At 40.9% G+C, this 16,366-nt stretch overlaps 1 protein-coding gene across 1 annotated transcript in view; it reads right to left on the bottom strand.

The window, feature by feature from the left end:
* LOC134669136 (tRNA dimethylallyltransferase) overlaps nucleotides 1-16,366 on the bottom strand; it is a 310,456-nt gene that overhangs the window by 178,726 nt on the left and 115,364 nt on the right. Inside the window, exon 2 of the mRNA XM_063526681.1 lies at nucleotides 2,101-2,238. Within this exon, the coding sequence (XP_063382751.1) occupies nucleotides 2,101-2,238 (138 nt within the window). The remainder of the gene's footprint in view (nucleotides 1-2,100; nucleotides 2,239-16,366) is intronic.

Here is a 16,366-nt window from a genome sequence, read left to right as displayed (position 1 = left end):
TCAGCAGAGTTGCACCATCTTTCAAACTTTGAGTAGATTTTGGGCTGATAAAAAGCTGCTACATATAGTGCGTAGTATCTAATGCGACGTTTCTCAAGCAATTAAGAGATGGTAACGCTCCCAACGGCCAGGAGTCCCAATCTAGTAAACATAAACAACATGAAAGGCAGATTAACATATATTACCTTACAAACTCAAGGCGAATTATTGCGTATGCGTAAATAGGTCATTTATTTTAAGAAATTTTCGACGTCACAAATTCTGAATAAGAAATTCAAGTTAGTAAACAGCCTGGAAAATGGCGTCTGCATTGAACGTCTTATGACGTGCTAAAGAAACCTTCGACAAGTTAATTTTAGAATTATACCCGACAGTCTACATTTAGAAAACCTTCAGAGTATAAAGGTATTCACAACGATTATATAACATTTTTAGTCTAACTAATGTGATGTCCCGCTGCTGGGCAAAGGTCTTAACCCGAATCCTCCACTCGACCATGTTGTTTTATCTAAGTAAATAAAATTAAAATCAATAGTGTTTTTGGAAATTATGAAAAAATTAACGCATGTTTTTTGCAAAATAATTGAATCTCTGCATTTCCACGCTATATCGTTATCCCTTTCAAATTAAACAAATACCTACTTGTCTGTTATATCACATAATGTTATAGGTATCTAGGTGGTATCTTATCTCTTCGTTTATTTCAACTCGTACTTTGACCGACTCTTTTTTTATCTCTCTTAAGACTATGACAAAATATATGCGAGATCACACTAGATAAAGTAAATTATATAGGTAACTGTTACTGTCAGCTCAGCTACTTTACAACTTTATCATGCGACAACATTGTACCTTATTTCAAGATACGAAGAGCTTTTTTCCACCCACTGAATGATAAAGTAAATTGTTGCAGATTAATCGCATTGAGTCTAGGATTAGATTAAAAGCCATATTACCATTGAAGATAACATCTGTTAATTAAAATTAGAAGTTTATAGCAATTGTGGTTGCAAAAAGTGCCGGCGTTTTACTTTGAAAGACAAACGTCAAAACTTTTTGCTTTTTGTATCAATATTGACATATTTTTTCTTGAAAATAAGACCAACTGGCAAAACAAGGACTAGGTATCATCACATCATCATGCTTTTTTGAAGATAAAAGCTGTAAGCTGGCTTAACGTTGTGCTACAAGATCTAACAGATGGCGTTAGTAGAGCTACTTCCATACAAAGAGTGCAACCTTCTATGAAGCGTCAAACATTCCCTCCCCACATCGCGCTTACGGAGTTCCGAATGTCAGTTGCATTATATACATCTTCTAACCAACTCTCATTGGACTTCGGCCCCCAGGCACAACATCTGCATGAAAAGAGATTTCTCTATTGGCCTCTTTCTACCATCTTACACATTCGTTCAATCCAACAGTAAAATATGACTCATCCTTTAAATAATACCCCGATTATATAACCTATTTACACATTCCACAACCATAAAATATTCGCACACACGCAGCCTTGAAAATTCACGTGCAGACTTCAAATATTGGCATAATTCATGTAATACCACAGTACAAGTTGTTCGTAAAAACGTATTGTTACACTCAGTGGATGTCAGACTGTGCAAATATCGCCGGCGCCAGAGGCAAACAGAGTGGAGTATTGCGATTTTTATGTGCTGGAGGAATTGTTTAACCGAAAGGCTATCTTTTAATTGTGAAATTAAATACTGTAGAATGGACCTTACAAGAACAAACCTACTTCACGGACCTACTTAGCCTAGGTCAACAAAGTTACGTTCACATCCTAGCCTTGCTCCTCAGTTCAATTTTTTATTTTTTATATTAGCCTATTTTGGTGTCCAACTGCTGGGCAAAGGTCTCTAGCTACTATATTGCATGGCATTACTATATTGAACTGAAACCTTTGCCCAAGCCTCAGTTCAATATAGTAGGTAAATGAATGATGTTATATTATTGAATTATAGGTTGTATTTTTGGACACTTTTTAAAATAATCAATCCTACACTGCGGATAAAAATATCTTCATGCTCACTCCTGTTCATTAATACATATTATGTAGTGATTATAACGATTAAAGGATACAATCTTCAACGCACGATTCCTAAAGTCCACCACGGTGAAGTTCTGGTGGGGCTCCAGGATGTCTAGCAGGTGGTGAGGGGCTAACGCCCTCTCGGCGGGTGTTGCCTTCGCTGTCACCACGTCCAGGCCCTTGTATACCTGCAACAAAAGGATACAATCTTCAACGCACGATTCCTAAAGTCCACCACTGTGAAGTTCTGGTGTGGCTCCAAGATGTCCAGCAGGTGGTGCGGGGCTGACGCTCTCTCGGCGGGTGCCGCCTTTGCTGTCACCACGTCCAGGCCCTTGTATACCTGTCGATAAGACAAAGTCAAAAGACTTCATCGTTCATTAAGCGCCACTTGCACTATCCGACTAACCCAGGGGTAAACGGTTAAACCTGGATTATCATGGTTACCAAGTACACTTTGATACTGGGTTAACGGTTTTTTAGGCTGACCCCGGGTTAGTGGGATTGTAGCGCTAAGTGTTGCACGAACCTGGCTGCCGCCATACGTACAATCAAGATTTCGCTTCGAGTCATGGTTTTGAGTATGATTTGGGCACCCATATTGACTTGACTGTACTTAATCTAAGCAAGTCATTTTAATATAAACGAGCGTAAGTTGGAATGTATGGGAGCGGTTTTTTGGCGGCAGGTTCATGTGAATTAGAAAGCCCAAATTTTATTATCTAAAAGGCATAGAAAAATGTAGAGATATTTTTAGACATGACCGCAGAGTTTCCAGAGCGAATGAGTTCACACGGTACGGTAAATCTTGAAATTGGAAGCCCGATGAATATGCAACTCGGTCGTCCCTTTTACATACATTTCATACCTTTTAGCTGCATTTACATAATTGTACCATTGACACCGAGGACGCAAATTTATGCTGCGCCAAAGACAGGTTTGTAATAAAGACTTCTTAATTACTATTATAAAATAAAGTCCTCCGCCGCGTCTGTCTGTTTGTGTGTATGTATATATTCGCGATAAACTCGAAAACTACTGAACGGATTTTCATGCGTAGAACTAGCAATAGAGTGATTCTTGAGGAGGGAGGTAATAATATAAATTGTTAAGATTTTGTGTAATACACACTAAAACAGATCAAATTATTCTTAACACAAAATATTTTAACTTGTGTTATTTCAAGTAGAAACAATAATTAATTACTCAGATAAATGCCATGTGAACATAAAAGTGACCAGGGCTGGGATCGAATCAGCGTCCTGTGCCTTAATTAATTCATCCATTCATTTTTAAATACTATAAAAGGAACTTAAAGCGGTGGTGGCCGAGTGGATCTAACGTCCGACTTTCAATGCGGAGGTCGCGAGTTCAAATCCTGGCTTGTACCAATGAGTTTTTCGGAACTTATGTACCTACAGAAAATCATTTGATCACTGCCATACATAACTAGTATGAGAGTGCGACTGTTTGTTTCAGTTGTTGTTCAAGGATCACAGGCGTTATCTCTAAAATAGATTAAACTTGACTGTGCGGTCGAATAAATTAGTTTTACTTTAAGGTCATATGTCAGAGGTCTCTTTGGTACCTGGTAGTACATACATACATACATCACTGGCTCAGTGACCCAAAGAGGATCTTGGCCTCTGACACAAGAGAGCGCCATTCTGCCCTATTCTGCGCCATTTCACGCCAGTTGGGTATTCCGAGGGCGGACAGGTCTTTTTGGGCTTCGTCACTCCAGCGGTATCTGGGACGCCCAGACGGACGTTTTCCGCCCGGGTGCCCCACATACGCTCTTCTCACAGCACGATCCTCCCCCATCCTCTCCAGGTACCAGGTGCCTGGTACTCTAGTAGTAGGGAAGCATAATACAGGGTGATTTTGTTATCTCTGACCAAACTCTGAGGGGTGAATACTGAATATGTAGGTCATACTGAACAACTTTAATATGGGGCCTACCCGAAATCGCGAAAAAAATCCTTTATACATTTGGATGAATCAGAGTCAAAATGTTTCTCACAATTTCGGGGTTGGACCCATAGTAAAAGTTATTCAGTATAACCTACACATTCACCCTTCAGAGTCTGTTTAGAGATAACAAGATCATCCTCTACCTTTTATTAACTTAGATAACTCACTAGATGGCGTTACAGTACCTACCTACCTACCTATTAGGCACGTGTGGAGCCTTGTTCATTGGCGCCGACTAGGGATTGCAATCCGGATTATTCGAACTTCGAAAATCCGGATTATCCGCCAATTTTTCAATCCGTTTCTAAATCCGGATTTTTAAACCCAAATCCGAATTTTCGGATTTTTTGTTAAACTATTATACAATTGCCTTTTGCACCGTTAAAATGTTCTGATTACTGCAAATACGCGTCAAGCGGGTAGAGGGGGGGTTGACTGGCTCACTCCCTGGCCTTGGGCCTTGAACAGCCTCATGACAAGCGCGGTGTCTGTGTGACTTCACGTTAAACTGAGTGTTCGATGTTTGGCTCAGGCGTCACCGTGGCTTGGCTTTTCCGCGCGCGGCAGGCTCGTGCAACAAAAGCCGGATGCCGGATTAGTAGAAGAGCCGGCCGCATATTTTCTAACCTACTTGATACCACGATGAAATGCACAATAGTTTCCCATAAAAGTGATGCTAAGTCCGAATTCGATAGTCTGCCGCGGCGGAACTTGCCGAAAGTACGAAAAAGAAGGCCACTTCCGGTGTGAAAAAAGGGGGCTGATTTAACCCATCTGATACCGAAATAATAGTTATGGCAGCAGTTAGAAATTTACATGTAGACGCAGAAAAGCGAAATCTACCAGTATTTTTTTTGCCGGAAGTGCTTGGCAGACGCTCTCAAAGGTGGCCACCGGGACCCCTAATTTGACCCATCTGATACCACCATCCAGCACGCTATCACGCCAGCTGACGAAGCTGAAACGGGGAGATGGCAGCATAGCGTCGAGCAAAGCGGAGGTTTTAGGCGAGATCGAGAGGTTCTATGGACAGTTATACACTTCGATCGCAAAGCCCGTTGACAGCTTGGTAGGAGATCCAAGAGCCAAGCTGTCCCGACATTATACCGAAGATATCCCGGACATCAGTCTGTACGAGATTAGGATGGCCCTGAAACAGCTTAAGAACAACAAGGCGCCGGTCAAAGATGGAATCACTTCAGAGCTTCTGAGAGCGGGTGGAACACCGGTACTTAAAGTCCTCCAGAAGCTCTTTAATTCCGTCTTGTCCGAGGGCAAAACGCCTGAAACATGGAATAGAGGCGAGGTGGTGCTGTTTTTCAAAAAAGGTGATAACAGCCTATTGAAGAACTACAGACCCATCAAGCTTCTGAGCCATGTCTATAAGCTGTTCTCAAGGGTCATCACGAACCGTCTCGAACACAGACTTGATGACTTCCAGCCTCCCGAACAAGCCGGTTTCCGAAAAGGCTATAGTACCATAGACCACATCCATACGCTGCGGCAAGTTATACAGAAGACCGAAGAGTATAACTTGCCATTATGCTTAGCGTTTGTGGACTATGAGAAAGCCTTCGATTCGGTGGAAACATGGGCGGTGCTTGAGTCTCTTCAGCGATGCCATATTGACTATCGGTACATCGAAGTGTTGAAGTATTTGTATAGTAACGCCACCATGTCGGTCCGAGTACAGGAGCAGAGCGCGAAGGCGATTCCATTGCAAAGAGGCGTAAGGCAGGGAGACGTTATCTCTCCGAAACTGTTTACTGCCGTAATGGAAGACGCCTTCAAGCTCCTGGAATGGCAAGGACTTGGCATCAACATCAACGGCGAATACATCACTCACCTTCGGTTTGCCGACGATATCGTAGTCATGGCAAAGTCGATGGAGGAACTCAGCATGATGCTCGATGACCTCAACCGAGTTTCACAACGGGTGGGCTTGAAAATGAACATGGACAAGACGAAACTTATGTCAAATGCCAATATTGTGCCCATCCCAGTCTCTTTTGGGAGCTCGGTACTCGAAGTTGTTGACTCTTACATCTACCTAGGGCAAGTAGTCCAATTAGGTAGGTCCAACTTCGAGAAGGAGGTCAACTCGGTTGGGCAGCGTTCGGGAAACTACGTAATGTCTTTTCGTCCGACATAACTCAGTGCCTCAAGACGAAAGTCTTTACTCAATGTGTGTTACCAGTGATGACTTACGGCTCCGAAACGTGGTCTTTCACTATCGGCCTCATCTCAAAATTCAAAGTCGCACAACGAGCTATGGAGAGGCCTATGCTCGGAGTTTCTCTGCGTGATCGAATCAGAAATGAGGAGATCCGTAGGCGAACTAAAGTCACCGACATAGCCCACCGGATTAGCAAGCTGAAGTGGCAATGGACAGGCCACATTGCGCGCAGAGAAGATGGCTGATGGGGTGGAAAAGTGCTCGAGGGGAGACCACGGACTAGCAAGCGCAGCGTAGAACGTCCACCCACAAGATGGACGGACGACCTTGTTAAGGCCGCCGTAAGACTGGATGCGGATCGCTTCCAACCGGTACGAATGGAGGTCCAAGGGGGAGGCCTATGTTCAGCAGTGGACGTCTTATGGCTGAGATGATGATGATGATGATGATGATACCACCATGAAACCAAATCATCCAGTCGGTAGGTATGGACCCTCATGTCAGGAATATATAAGTCTGCCAAGGCTTTTCCTGCCGAAACACCTTGGCAGACGAGGATACCACGATAGACGATACCACCATGAAACCAAATCATCCCTAAATGGGTGACACCCGGGTTGGCCGCCACCGCCGCCCCCACCTAGCTACGCCACTGCATAAGACTATTACAGTAAATAAAAAGACTAATTTCTTATTAGAAAGTCGTTTTTTTTTAATTTATTCCTGGTACCATGAAAACATTCCCTAAATCCGGATTTTATCCGAAGTTCGGATTTCGGCGTGAAAATTATCCGAAAATCCGGATTTTGTAAAATAGATTCGGATTTGCAATCCCTAGCGCCGACGCGATGTAAGGGATGCAAAGTTCTTATTATTGACTTGTCTTTGCTTTTACATACCTTATTGATGTGTGAGCGTTGAAAATAGAACTGCCCTACTAATGGATACTTGAGAATTTTCCTTAAATGTTCAATTTTTAGAGAACCTCTAGGTCCCTTTTAATCCTCTCGGTGCCTTACGGCTCGGCCGCGGCATTGCACGACCGGCGGCGGTGGCGGCAACCATAGGTTGGAGCGAGACTCAGCGATCGGACCTTTCGTTTCCACCTATGGTTGCCGCCGCCGGTCGCGCAATGTCGTGGCCGAGCCGTTAATGTCAATATTCAGAGGGAAAAATAAACTGGCTGTTCCGTACATTCCGGTCGATGTTTAATGAAAAGTTAAATCTCTCCTGAAAAAGGCCCAGTTGTACATATAATAAATATTACCTAACTGGGTCTCTTTCAATATCATTTCTGGGCCCTTATCTCCAAGATTACAACGGGTACAAGAAGTGTCACAATCGATTTTGAATGTCAAACCAATTATCACATTTGCGTAAGTGATCCCAAATGATTCGGGGGTTATCGGGGGACCTGTACCTTCAGGGCTAGGGTTGTCAGTTACACTTAACTATCGACATCGCTTGTTAACACAGTACAAAAAATACATTAAAACTCAACTTTTCCTTTGCATAGATGAAAAAATGATTCACTGAAATAATATTTTTTTTAATTAAAATATATAAGTATTAGTATGATATATAAGTATAACGTGTCATGTATGTACCGTATTTCGTACATGTACTCGTTAATTTAATTTAAGTTTAATAATGTTAGATGGGGTTTTCAAAAAAACGAGTATTAATACATACTTATTTACTTTTTTCGGAAACTTTACAAACGCACCAATATTACGGTTATTTCTACGCAGAGAGTGAAAGTGTCGCTAACGTAAAATAAGTTACTTTTGTAACTGAAAAGGTGTCACTAAAACGACAATAGAAATCAGAACACTGTTTTTTTCTTTTATTTGATTTTTTTTTCTGTTTCGAAAATACGTTTTCAAACTGTGTATTGTAACTTATACTGAAATAAATGATATTCTATTATAATACACACGAAAAAATCTTGCAATAAATTACTTTTATGATGTTAAAAAAACTTACAAAGTGTCAACCCTAGATATCCTTCATTCATAACTATAAAACAGTTCTTATCACCGAGGCTTACGTAACGCGATAAAATAAAAATGCGTACTTACTTAAATTAATTCATATCTAAATGACAGCGATATCTGAATACCTAATGTACTTAGTTATATTTCTTTCTGAGATTTGAACGATGTACCTACAGGCAATAGGGAATAACGCGAAACTCTGCGTAGGGGGCGCCACTACCACAATCGGAGGGTCTACCGCGAAACAAGAAAATCTAAATTTCGTCTCTATCACTCTTGTACTTAGGGCAGACTGAAAATTCCTGGACTGGCCACTTGGAAAAAATAAGTCGTCTCATATATCACAATCCAGACACTTTCAGTATGGCCCACGTACATTCGATCCATAAAGAGACAGATAATGAAATTTCGATTTAAGGAAAGGCCAGAAGCACAGAATAAATAATAGTACAGTTCGTGGGTTCGTAACTGAGCCCGAGCTAATCCTATTGTCTATTGTTAAGTAAAACCGCTCGTGCCACGTGCCACCACCACCTGCATTAAAAACCTGCGTACTTCGGTTACTGAGTGCCGGCGATTCGAACGCTACAGAACCAGTCTAAAATGTGTCATCGAGATGCGTAACAAAGGCGCGTTATCGGAGAGCGCACCTACACTGGTTTTTTGAGCGTTGGACTAGCCTGCGCTCAGGTGCCAAATAGAATAAGGATGACCCTTTTTTGCAGGTAAGTAGCACGTGCGGTTTTACTTAACAATAGACAATAGGATTAGCCGCCGGGCTCAGTTACGAATCTACGAACTATACTAGGTACAGAAGACTCACTCTCTAACAAAACGCGTCTGTCACGATCAGCATAGATCTGTAGCAAAGCGACGAAATCGCGGAGTGAGCCACGCCTGCCAGAAGTCCCAAAACAGGATTTTTTTTATAAAAAATAGTTCTTTTCGCAGCAGTCAAGCGAAAGATATATACTTAATGTAGGAAAATACATTTGTATGTTGGATATTTATAGGTATTTAATTTTCGTAACTACTTATTAAATTAATTATTTCGTAAATTAAATATTGGCGTTGTCGCCAAGCATGTTTTTGCGCTCTTAATATTCTTTTAAAAAGTATCAATAAAGTTCCTACTTCATACTGACCCTCGGCCTCGTCTTACTTGACAAAAAAGTTATAACTTACCTATACCAGGCGTGGCTCACTTCGCGTTTTCGTCGCTTTGTTACAGGTAGCTGAAAGTACATCCGTTCCACCCCAATTTTGGGGTTTGCCATAAGCCGCGCGTGGCGCTGTCGCTACCTAGCGGCCATATCTGTGCTGATCGTGACAGACGCGTTTTGTTAGAGAGTGAGTCTTCTGTACCTAGTACTAATTTATTCTGTGCATATACTAAATTCGGTAAGACGCTTCGAAGTTTCATAAAGAGTATCCGATTATTCCGACGGTTCCGACTACTGGTTCCGAAAATCGCTTATTCTTCATTTTCCTCTAATGTGGATCATTCTGGCAAGTTGCAAGATGATTTCCCAAAGGAATTAGTACCTAATCGAAGAGAATATTTGCGTATTAATAACAAAACTTCCGTGAGACACAGACATATTAAATATCTTAAAAACGGGTCACTCACGTATAACGGGTAGCGGGTAACATGTCGAGCGTTTTCCAACTTAAAATGCGTGAGTGACCCGTTTTTAGGGTTCCGTACCCAAAGGGTAAAACGGGACCCTATTACTAAGACTTCGCTGTCCGTCCGTCCGTCCGTCTGTCACCAGGCTGTATCTCACGAACCGTGATAGCTAGACAGTTGAAATTTTCACAGATGATGTATTTCTGTTGCCGCTATAACAACAAATACTAAAAACAGAATAAAATAAAGATTTAAATGGGGCTCCCATACAACAAACGTGATTTTTGACCAAAGTTAAGCAATGTCGGGAGTGGTCAGTACTTGGATGGGTGACCGTTTTTTTTTGCTTTTATTTTGTTTTTTTTTTTGCATTATGGTACGGAACCCTTCGTGCGCGAGTCCGACTCGCACTTGCCCGGTTTTTAAGATATTTAATATTTGCGTAATCTGGCAATGTGCAGCGAAAGTCGTTACTCGAGCCAAACGCGCGGACGTTGGCGTCTACGAAAGGGAAATTTGGCAGAGATATGTGTCTTACGACACTTGCTTATTGATTATGATCATACATCGGGGTTTTCGGTGCGGGAATGTTTTACACTAGCCAAATCCTTCTTCCTCGCGTTATCCCGGTATTTTGCCACGGCTCACATAGGAGCCTGGGGTCAGTTTGACAACTAATCCCATGATTTGACGTAGGCACTAGTTTTTACGAAAGCGACTGCCAAGTGCCATCTGACCTTCCAACCCAGAGGGGAAACTAGGTCTTATTGGGATTAGTCCGGTTTCTTCACGATGTTTTCCTTCACTGAAAAGCGACTAGTAAATATCAAATGATATTTCGTACATACGTTCCGAAAAACTCATAGGTACGAGCCGGGGTTTGAACCCGCGACCTCCGGATTGCAACACACACACTATCAAATGAATGTGTGTGATTTTACACTAGCCAAATAACAGGTAACAACTGTAAAAAACGATACTAATTTAACATTTCTAATCACATGTGGACCTTACTACCTATTACGTTTAATTCGTAGTTTGGTAATTATTTACAATAAACAAATAAATAGGTACACGAAATCATTCCCGTACCGAAAACCCCGATGTATGGATATGATAGTGCAACATACTCGCGATGTTTGTTCTCAACAAAAAGCGACTTGTAAACGATAATTAGGTATAGTCGCCATCAGATATATCGGAGCGGCCAAGGTGTTCACAATATCTGAGCACGCGCTGTAACTCCCTAAAATAGAGGCGTGTTCAGATATTTGTGAGCACCTTGACCGCTCCGATATATCTGATGGCGACTGTACCTATATCGTACGTAAGTTTCGATAGAGTCACGTGGTATTTATTTATGTATACTTTATTCGCCGGAGTTTATTGCCCAGTCATTATTCAAAAGGAAAAATTAGCGTACAAAAGGCGAACTTAATGCCATGAGGCATTCTCTACCAGTCAACCTTAGGGCAAAGCAGAAAAGATTGTAGGCGGATTTTTTCATAAAGATGGAACGTAGATTTACTCCTTTAGTAATTTCTACGAGGTAACCTTCGATTGTCATTCTATTCAACTAATATGCAAACGAATAATTTGTAAATAATTAATAAATGTTGGCGTCTGTAAAAACGCAGACTTTTATGTAAATTCAGTTTTAACATCACAACTGTCTTGTCTGCTTCCTTTACCTAACATTTTTGAATTTTGTTGCTAGGCTATTATTTATTTAAATATATTTAACAAAAGTGTGCAACTTATACTCAGTATCTTTGTATACATCTTAGAATTTGGAAGTCAGTGAATGGAACGAATAAAACCACAAACACGTGAGTAAAAATACTAAAGATTATGTTAATATACATAAGTGATCTCATTTAGATTTAAGCTTCCATAATGTACGCCTCTCCGAGGCAGGACATGAAGACCGTTGTACATTAGAATAAATCCTATGTAACTACAACGGTGGACGGGCAGCAGCGTCCCTCAAATTCGGTGTACTCGACTGCGATCGCCAACCCGCCTGCCAAGCGTGGCGATTATGGCATTCACCCCCCAAAAAGGGGGAGGCATATGTTCAGCAGTGGACGTCTTATGGCTGAGATGATGATGATGATGATGAACTACAACTGACAATAAAAATGTTGATTGATAACTATGAAGGTACGAATTAAAAATTTACAATGGCGGTGACAGTTTCCTGTATATGCTCCACTGCTGGGGGCCTAGTCAAGATGACGATTGTTGGTTGATAGAACCAATCATAACTTAAGGCCTTAACGGTTTCCAATTCATTGTCACTAAGACAAATTAGTGACTTGGAAATCAAATTCTTTAACTTACAGTCAATCAATATGAATCGAATATAGGTAAGTACAGTCGATCGACGTCAAAGATATGTTTACACTTTTTGCCTTATTAAAAAGGAGTAAGGTGCAAAAGTGTGAACATACCTTTGACGTTGACTGTACTCTGTACGCATAGGTACTGTAATTGGCTAATCAACGGCTGTTGATCGCTAGCTCCTAATTGCCTAAAGAACTTTTCTTTTCTTTTCTTTTTATAAGATACCTAGGTACAAATACTAGATACAAATAATTCCCTTTTAGGGATAAGTTCGTCTTTTATACTTTTGTTTTGTTTTGTCCGTTTTATGTAAACCTGTTTATGTGCAATAAAATGACACAACATACATAATTTACAAATAGCGACAATTTTTTTTTTTCGTTCTTCGATGTACGATAGGCTTGGCTGGGGGTGTGTATACTAGCTGCGACGCAAACTAGTATGGTAGGTCTGTTACGTAAACCAATTATGTATTACAATAATTATATTCGATTACGACACAAATCACAACATGCGTATCAGTTGTACGCCATAGTCAAAATAGTACGACCTTCGACGCACGGTAAACATGTTAGCTATTGTGGTAGGGCATGTAAAGTCGACGTTAAAGATATGTTTACACTGTTGCACCTTATTCCTTTGTAGTAAGGCGAAAAACCGGGCAAGTGCGAGTCGGACTCGCGCACGAAGGGTTCCGTACCATAATACAAAAAAAAAACAAAAAAAAGCAAAAAGAAAACGGTCACCCATCCAAGTACTGACCCCTCCCGACGTTGCTTAACTTTGGTCAAAAATCACGTTTGTTGTATGGGAGCCCCATTTAAATCTTTATTTTATTCTGTTTTTAGTATTTGTTGTTATAGCGGCAACAGAAATACATCATCTGTGAAAATTTCAACTGTCTAGCTATCACGGTTCGTGAGATACAGCCTGGTGACAGACGGACGGACGGACAGCGAAGTCTTAGTAATAGGGTCCCGTTTTACCCTTTGGGTACGGAACCCTAAAAATGTAGACATATCTTTGACGTCGACTGTACACAACGGCCATTATAGAAGTAAACAAATTCATAATGAACGATAAATGAAGATATTCGTGTCTCTCACCGGAAGATCAATCAGTTACAATTAAGGCCCACTTGCACCATTCCGCTAACCCGGGGTTAACCAGTTAAGCCTGCAGTTACCATGGTTACCAGTACAATTTGATACTTAGTAAACTGTTTAACCGCATAACCCCGGGTTAGTGGGTTGGTGCAAGTGGGCCTAAGTAAGATAACGAGCGGGCGAAGCTTGGCAGTCAATTAAATTAGATTACCTACTAAGTCAATTGGATATATTTTAATTTTTATTTAGTATATTAGTTTTTAGTTTTATTTTGACCTGACTGGAGTTTTCCTCTCATCTAATCGAAGGTTAGCTGGAAGAGATCCCTTAAAGGGATAATTTCGCCTTTGTACTTCCATTACTGTAATTTATTTTTGTAAACCTGTGTTGTGTACAATAAAGTGATTACTACTACTACTACTAATTTATAACGATTTATATCTGTGTTCCTGTTATCTATTGCGCACAGTGCGCTCGCCCGGGCCTGCATGACGCGCCCGCAAGGCAAAAACATTGTAAACGAGTTGCTATGCTATGTTTCCATTCCTACCTGCTCACATGCAATTTTATTAATGCACTCGCTAGTTAACTTTAAATTAAATTTGTCACTGCGCTCACTAGTATAAGTGTATACTTAAGTTTATATTTATAAGTGCATGTTTCTCATCTAAGTGAATGACTGTTATTCTTTTTGAGAAATAAATATCTTTAAACCGAATTTAGTATTATTTTATAGATAAGTTAGTTTAATTTTTTTATGTACCTGCCAGAAACAAAAAATAAACATATTTCACTTGTAACATAGTATTCCTGTCAAAAACTAGGTTACAAATCGTAACTGCGGACTGCTTTGACCAAAAAGATTCAGACTATGTAGATATGTTTTGATACTTATTAGTACTTCAATAGCAACTTAAGGATATATTTTAATACATTTTAAAGAATAGAGTGGTTCTCAGGGTGTTTCCTTTTTTGTTGAACCCTGAGAAAAACTGTCAAGAGCATTTATATGGAAGAGTAACTCCTCCTCTTAAAGGGGGGATCATAACACATTCACTGCCATGTGCCAATGTTTTTGTAGCGCTACACTCGTAGCCGATTCCAGCGTTTTCCCGCTTTGTAGAGGAAGGAGACTACGAACAGAAAACCCGCCAAGCGGATTTCCGACATTCAATGTGTTAAAATGGACTTGACTAACTCCATTGGATGAAATATAACGGTGAAAGTTGACCTAGTACAATGCCATTTTGCATAAGTCTACGTACATTCGAATATGCTATAGGTTCTTAGATTTTACTGCAACGGTTGGTCTGAATGACGCCTTGGTGAAATTTTCATGTTACAATATTACAAGCATCTAAATATAATCATGTTAGTTTGGAATATTATTCAAGACATATGGATTTTGGTAACTATGACCATAACCAAAATCAATTCAATCTTTTCAGGTCGAAAGCGAAATCGAAAACGCGCTACGCATCATAATATGGAAGAGTGATAGAGACACACATAGCGATTCGATGGCGAAGCGATAGCGATAGTTATCTCAGCTAGGCCGCCTAAGGTCAGGTGGGGTAATAGGAACTATGGGAGAAGGTGGTGGGAAGGTGGGAACTTAAAAATATTTACGTATAGAAGCATATTTCTCATACGGTTTCTTGTACCCCGGGAAAAATAAAGTAGGTTAATAGTATTAAGGTCAGGTGGGGTAAGCGCCTGACCTTAAAAATTTTTTGTAAACCCGCTCACCCGCTCCGTGCAACCGCGTCAGCTAGCGGCCGCCATTACACTTTTATCTAGAAACTACTTTTATCCAGTTTTTATCAAGTTCGTTCAACTAATCTATCGGAGTGTGTAAATTTCCGAACTGTAATCTCATCCAAAAGACATTAATCTTGCCGGATTCTATCCAAGATTATGTTAACAAGCTTCAGTTTAGTCAATCAAAAAACTTATCTAATCTATAAGTCCGATTCATATTTTAACAACTTGTTACGGTTTGGGCCTGGTTTTGATACGACCATAGACTAGGAATCCTCTAGACCGACTTTAGAGCAATTATTTCATGCAACCGATGATGCCAAAAATTCGGGGGTGCGCGGGACGAGGTGAGCGAAGTCCCGTGCCGTGATTGGTCCGTTCAAAGACACGGACGTCACACAAAGACACTTTCGAGTCGAACATGGAGTAAAATTACCGTATGCGTGGCAGAGGGGGTAGCGCGACTATGCTCAGTCTAGAGGATGTTTTGTCTGTGGCGTAGCGAGAACCAATGTAGCCGTGGGCTAAGTCGCATCTGCGAGGCCCTCTTCTTTCAATGTGTCCGACCGAAGGGGGCTCGCGCGAGGCCTTTTCGGGCGAGAGGCCGTGGGCGACGGCCCACTTCGCCCACGCCTAGCTACGCCATTGAATTAACGATCTTCTTGGCGGTTGGCGCGCATATCAGGGCTCCTCTACACGATGGGCCAACGCCGGCCACTCCAAGGGACGCATTTATGCGTTAGTGGGAGCAAGTGATATTGCTATGTTATTCTACCGCATGGCTGCGTCCCTTGGAGTGGCCGGCGCTGGCCCATCGTGTAGAGGAGCCATCATGCACGACTTTCACTTCATATCGCATGCACCAATCACAGAGTGAGCGATCTTCAAGGTCGTATCAAAATAAGATCAAAACTGTAACAAGATGTGAAATCAGGATCGGTCTCCAGGTTTGAAGTGTTGCTATCTATTGCGTTGAATTTGAAATTAAACTACGCCTTATTTTTTTATTAAATTGCAACGCAAAAAAACGTACCGACAAATTGACATCATCACGCGCAATATTAGAGTGCATTTTTACACAAATTGACTAAGGCCCACAGTACCTTAAGCTCAATATGGCTTGTGTATATCTACCCCTCAGCGTATGGTCAAACTTACAATTTCACCATGCATATTAGCATTTTGACTATAGACTATTTATACCTATATAGTTTATCACCTCATTAAATATACTACAAATTCATTATTTTACTACCTACAGAAAATTCGCGTAAAATAGTACAACGCAAAAATCTAGGTACAATTACTTAAAGAATGCAGGAGATA

The sequence above is a fragment of the Cydia fagiglandana genome, chromosome 11 (assembly GCF_963556715.1).
Source record: "Cydia fagiglandana chromosome 11, ilCydFagi1.1, whole genome shotgun sequence".
Classification (NCBI taxonomy): Eukaryota; Metazoa; Arthropoda; class Insecta; order Lepidoptera; family Tortricidae; genus Cydia; species Cydia fagiglandana.
The sequence above is the reverse complement of the archived record's forward strand: the minus strand, read 5'-3'. Positions and strand labels throughout refer to the sequence as shown.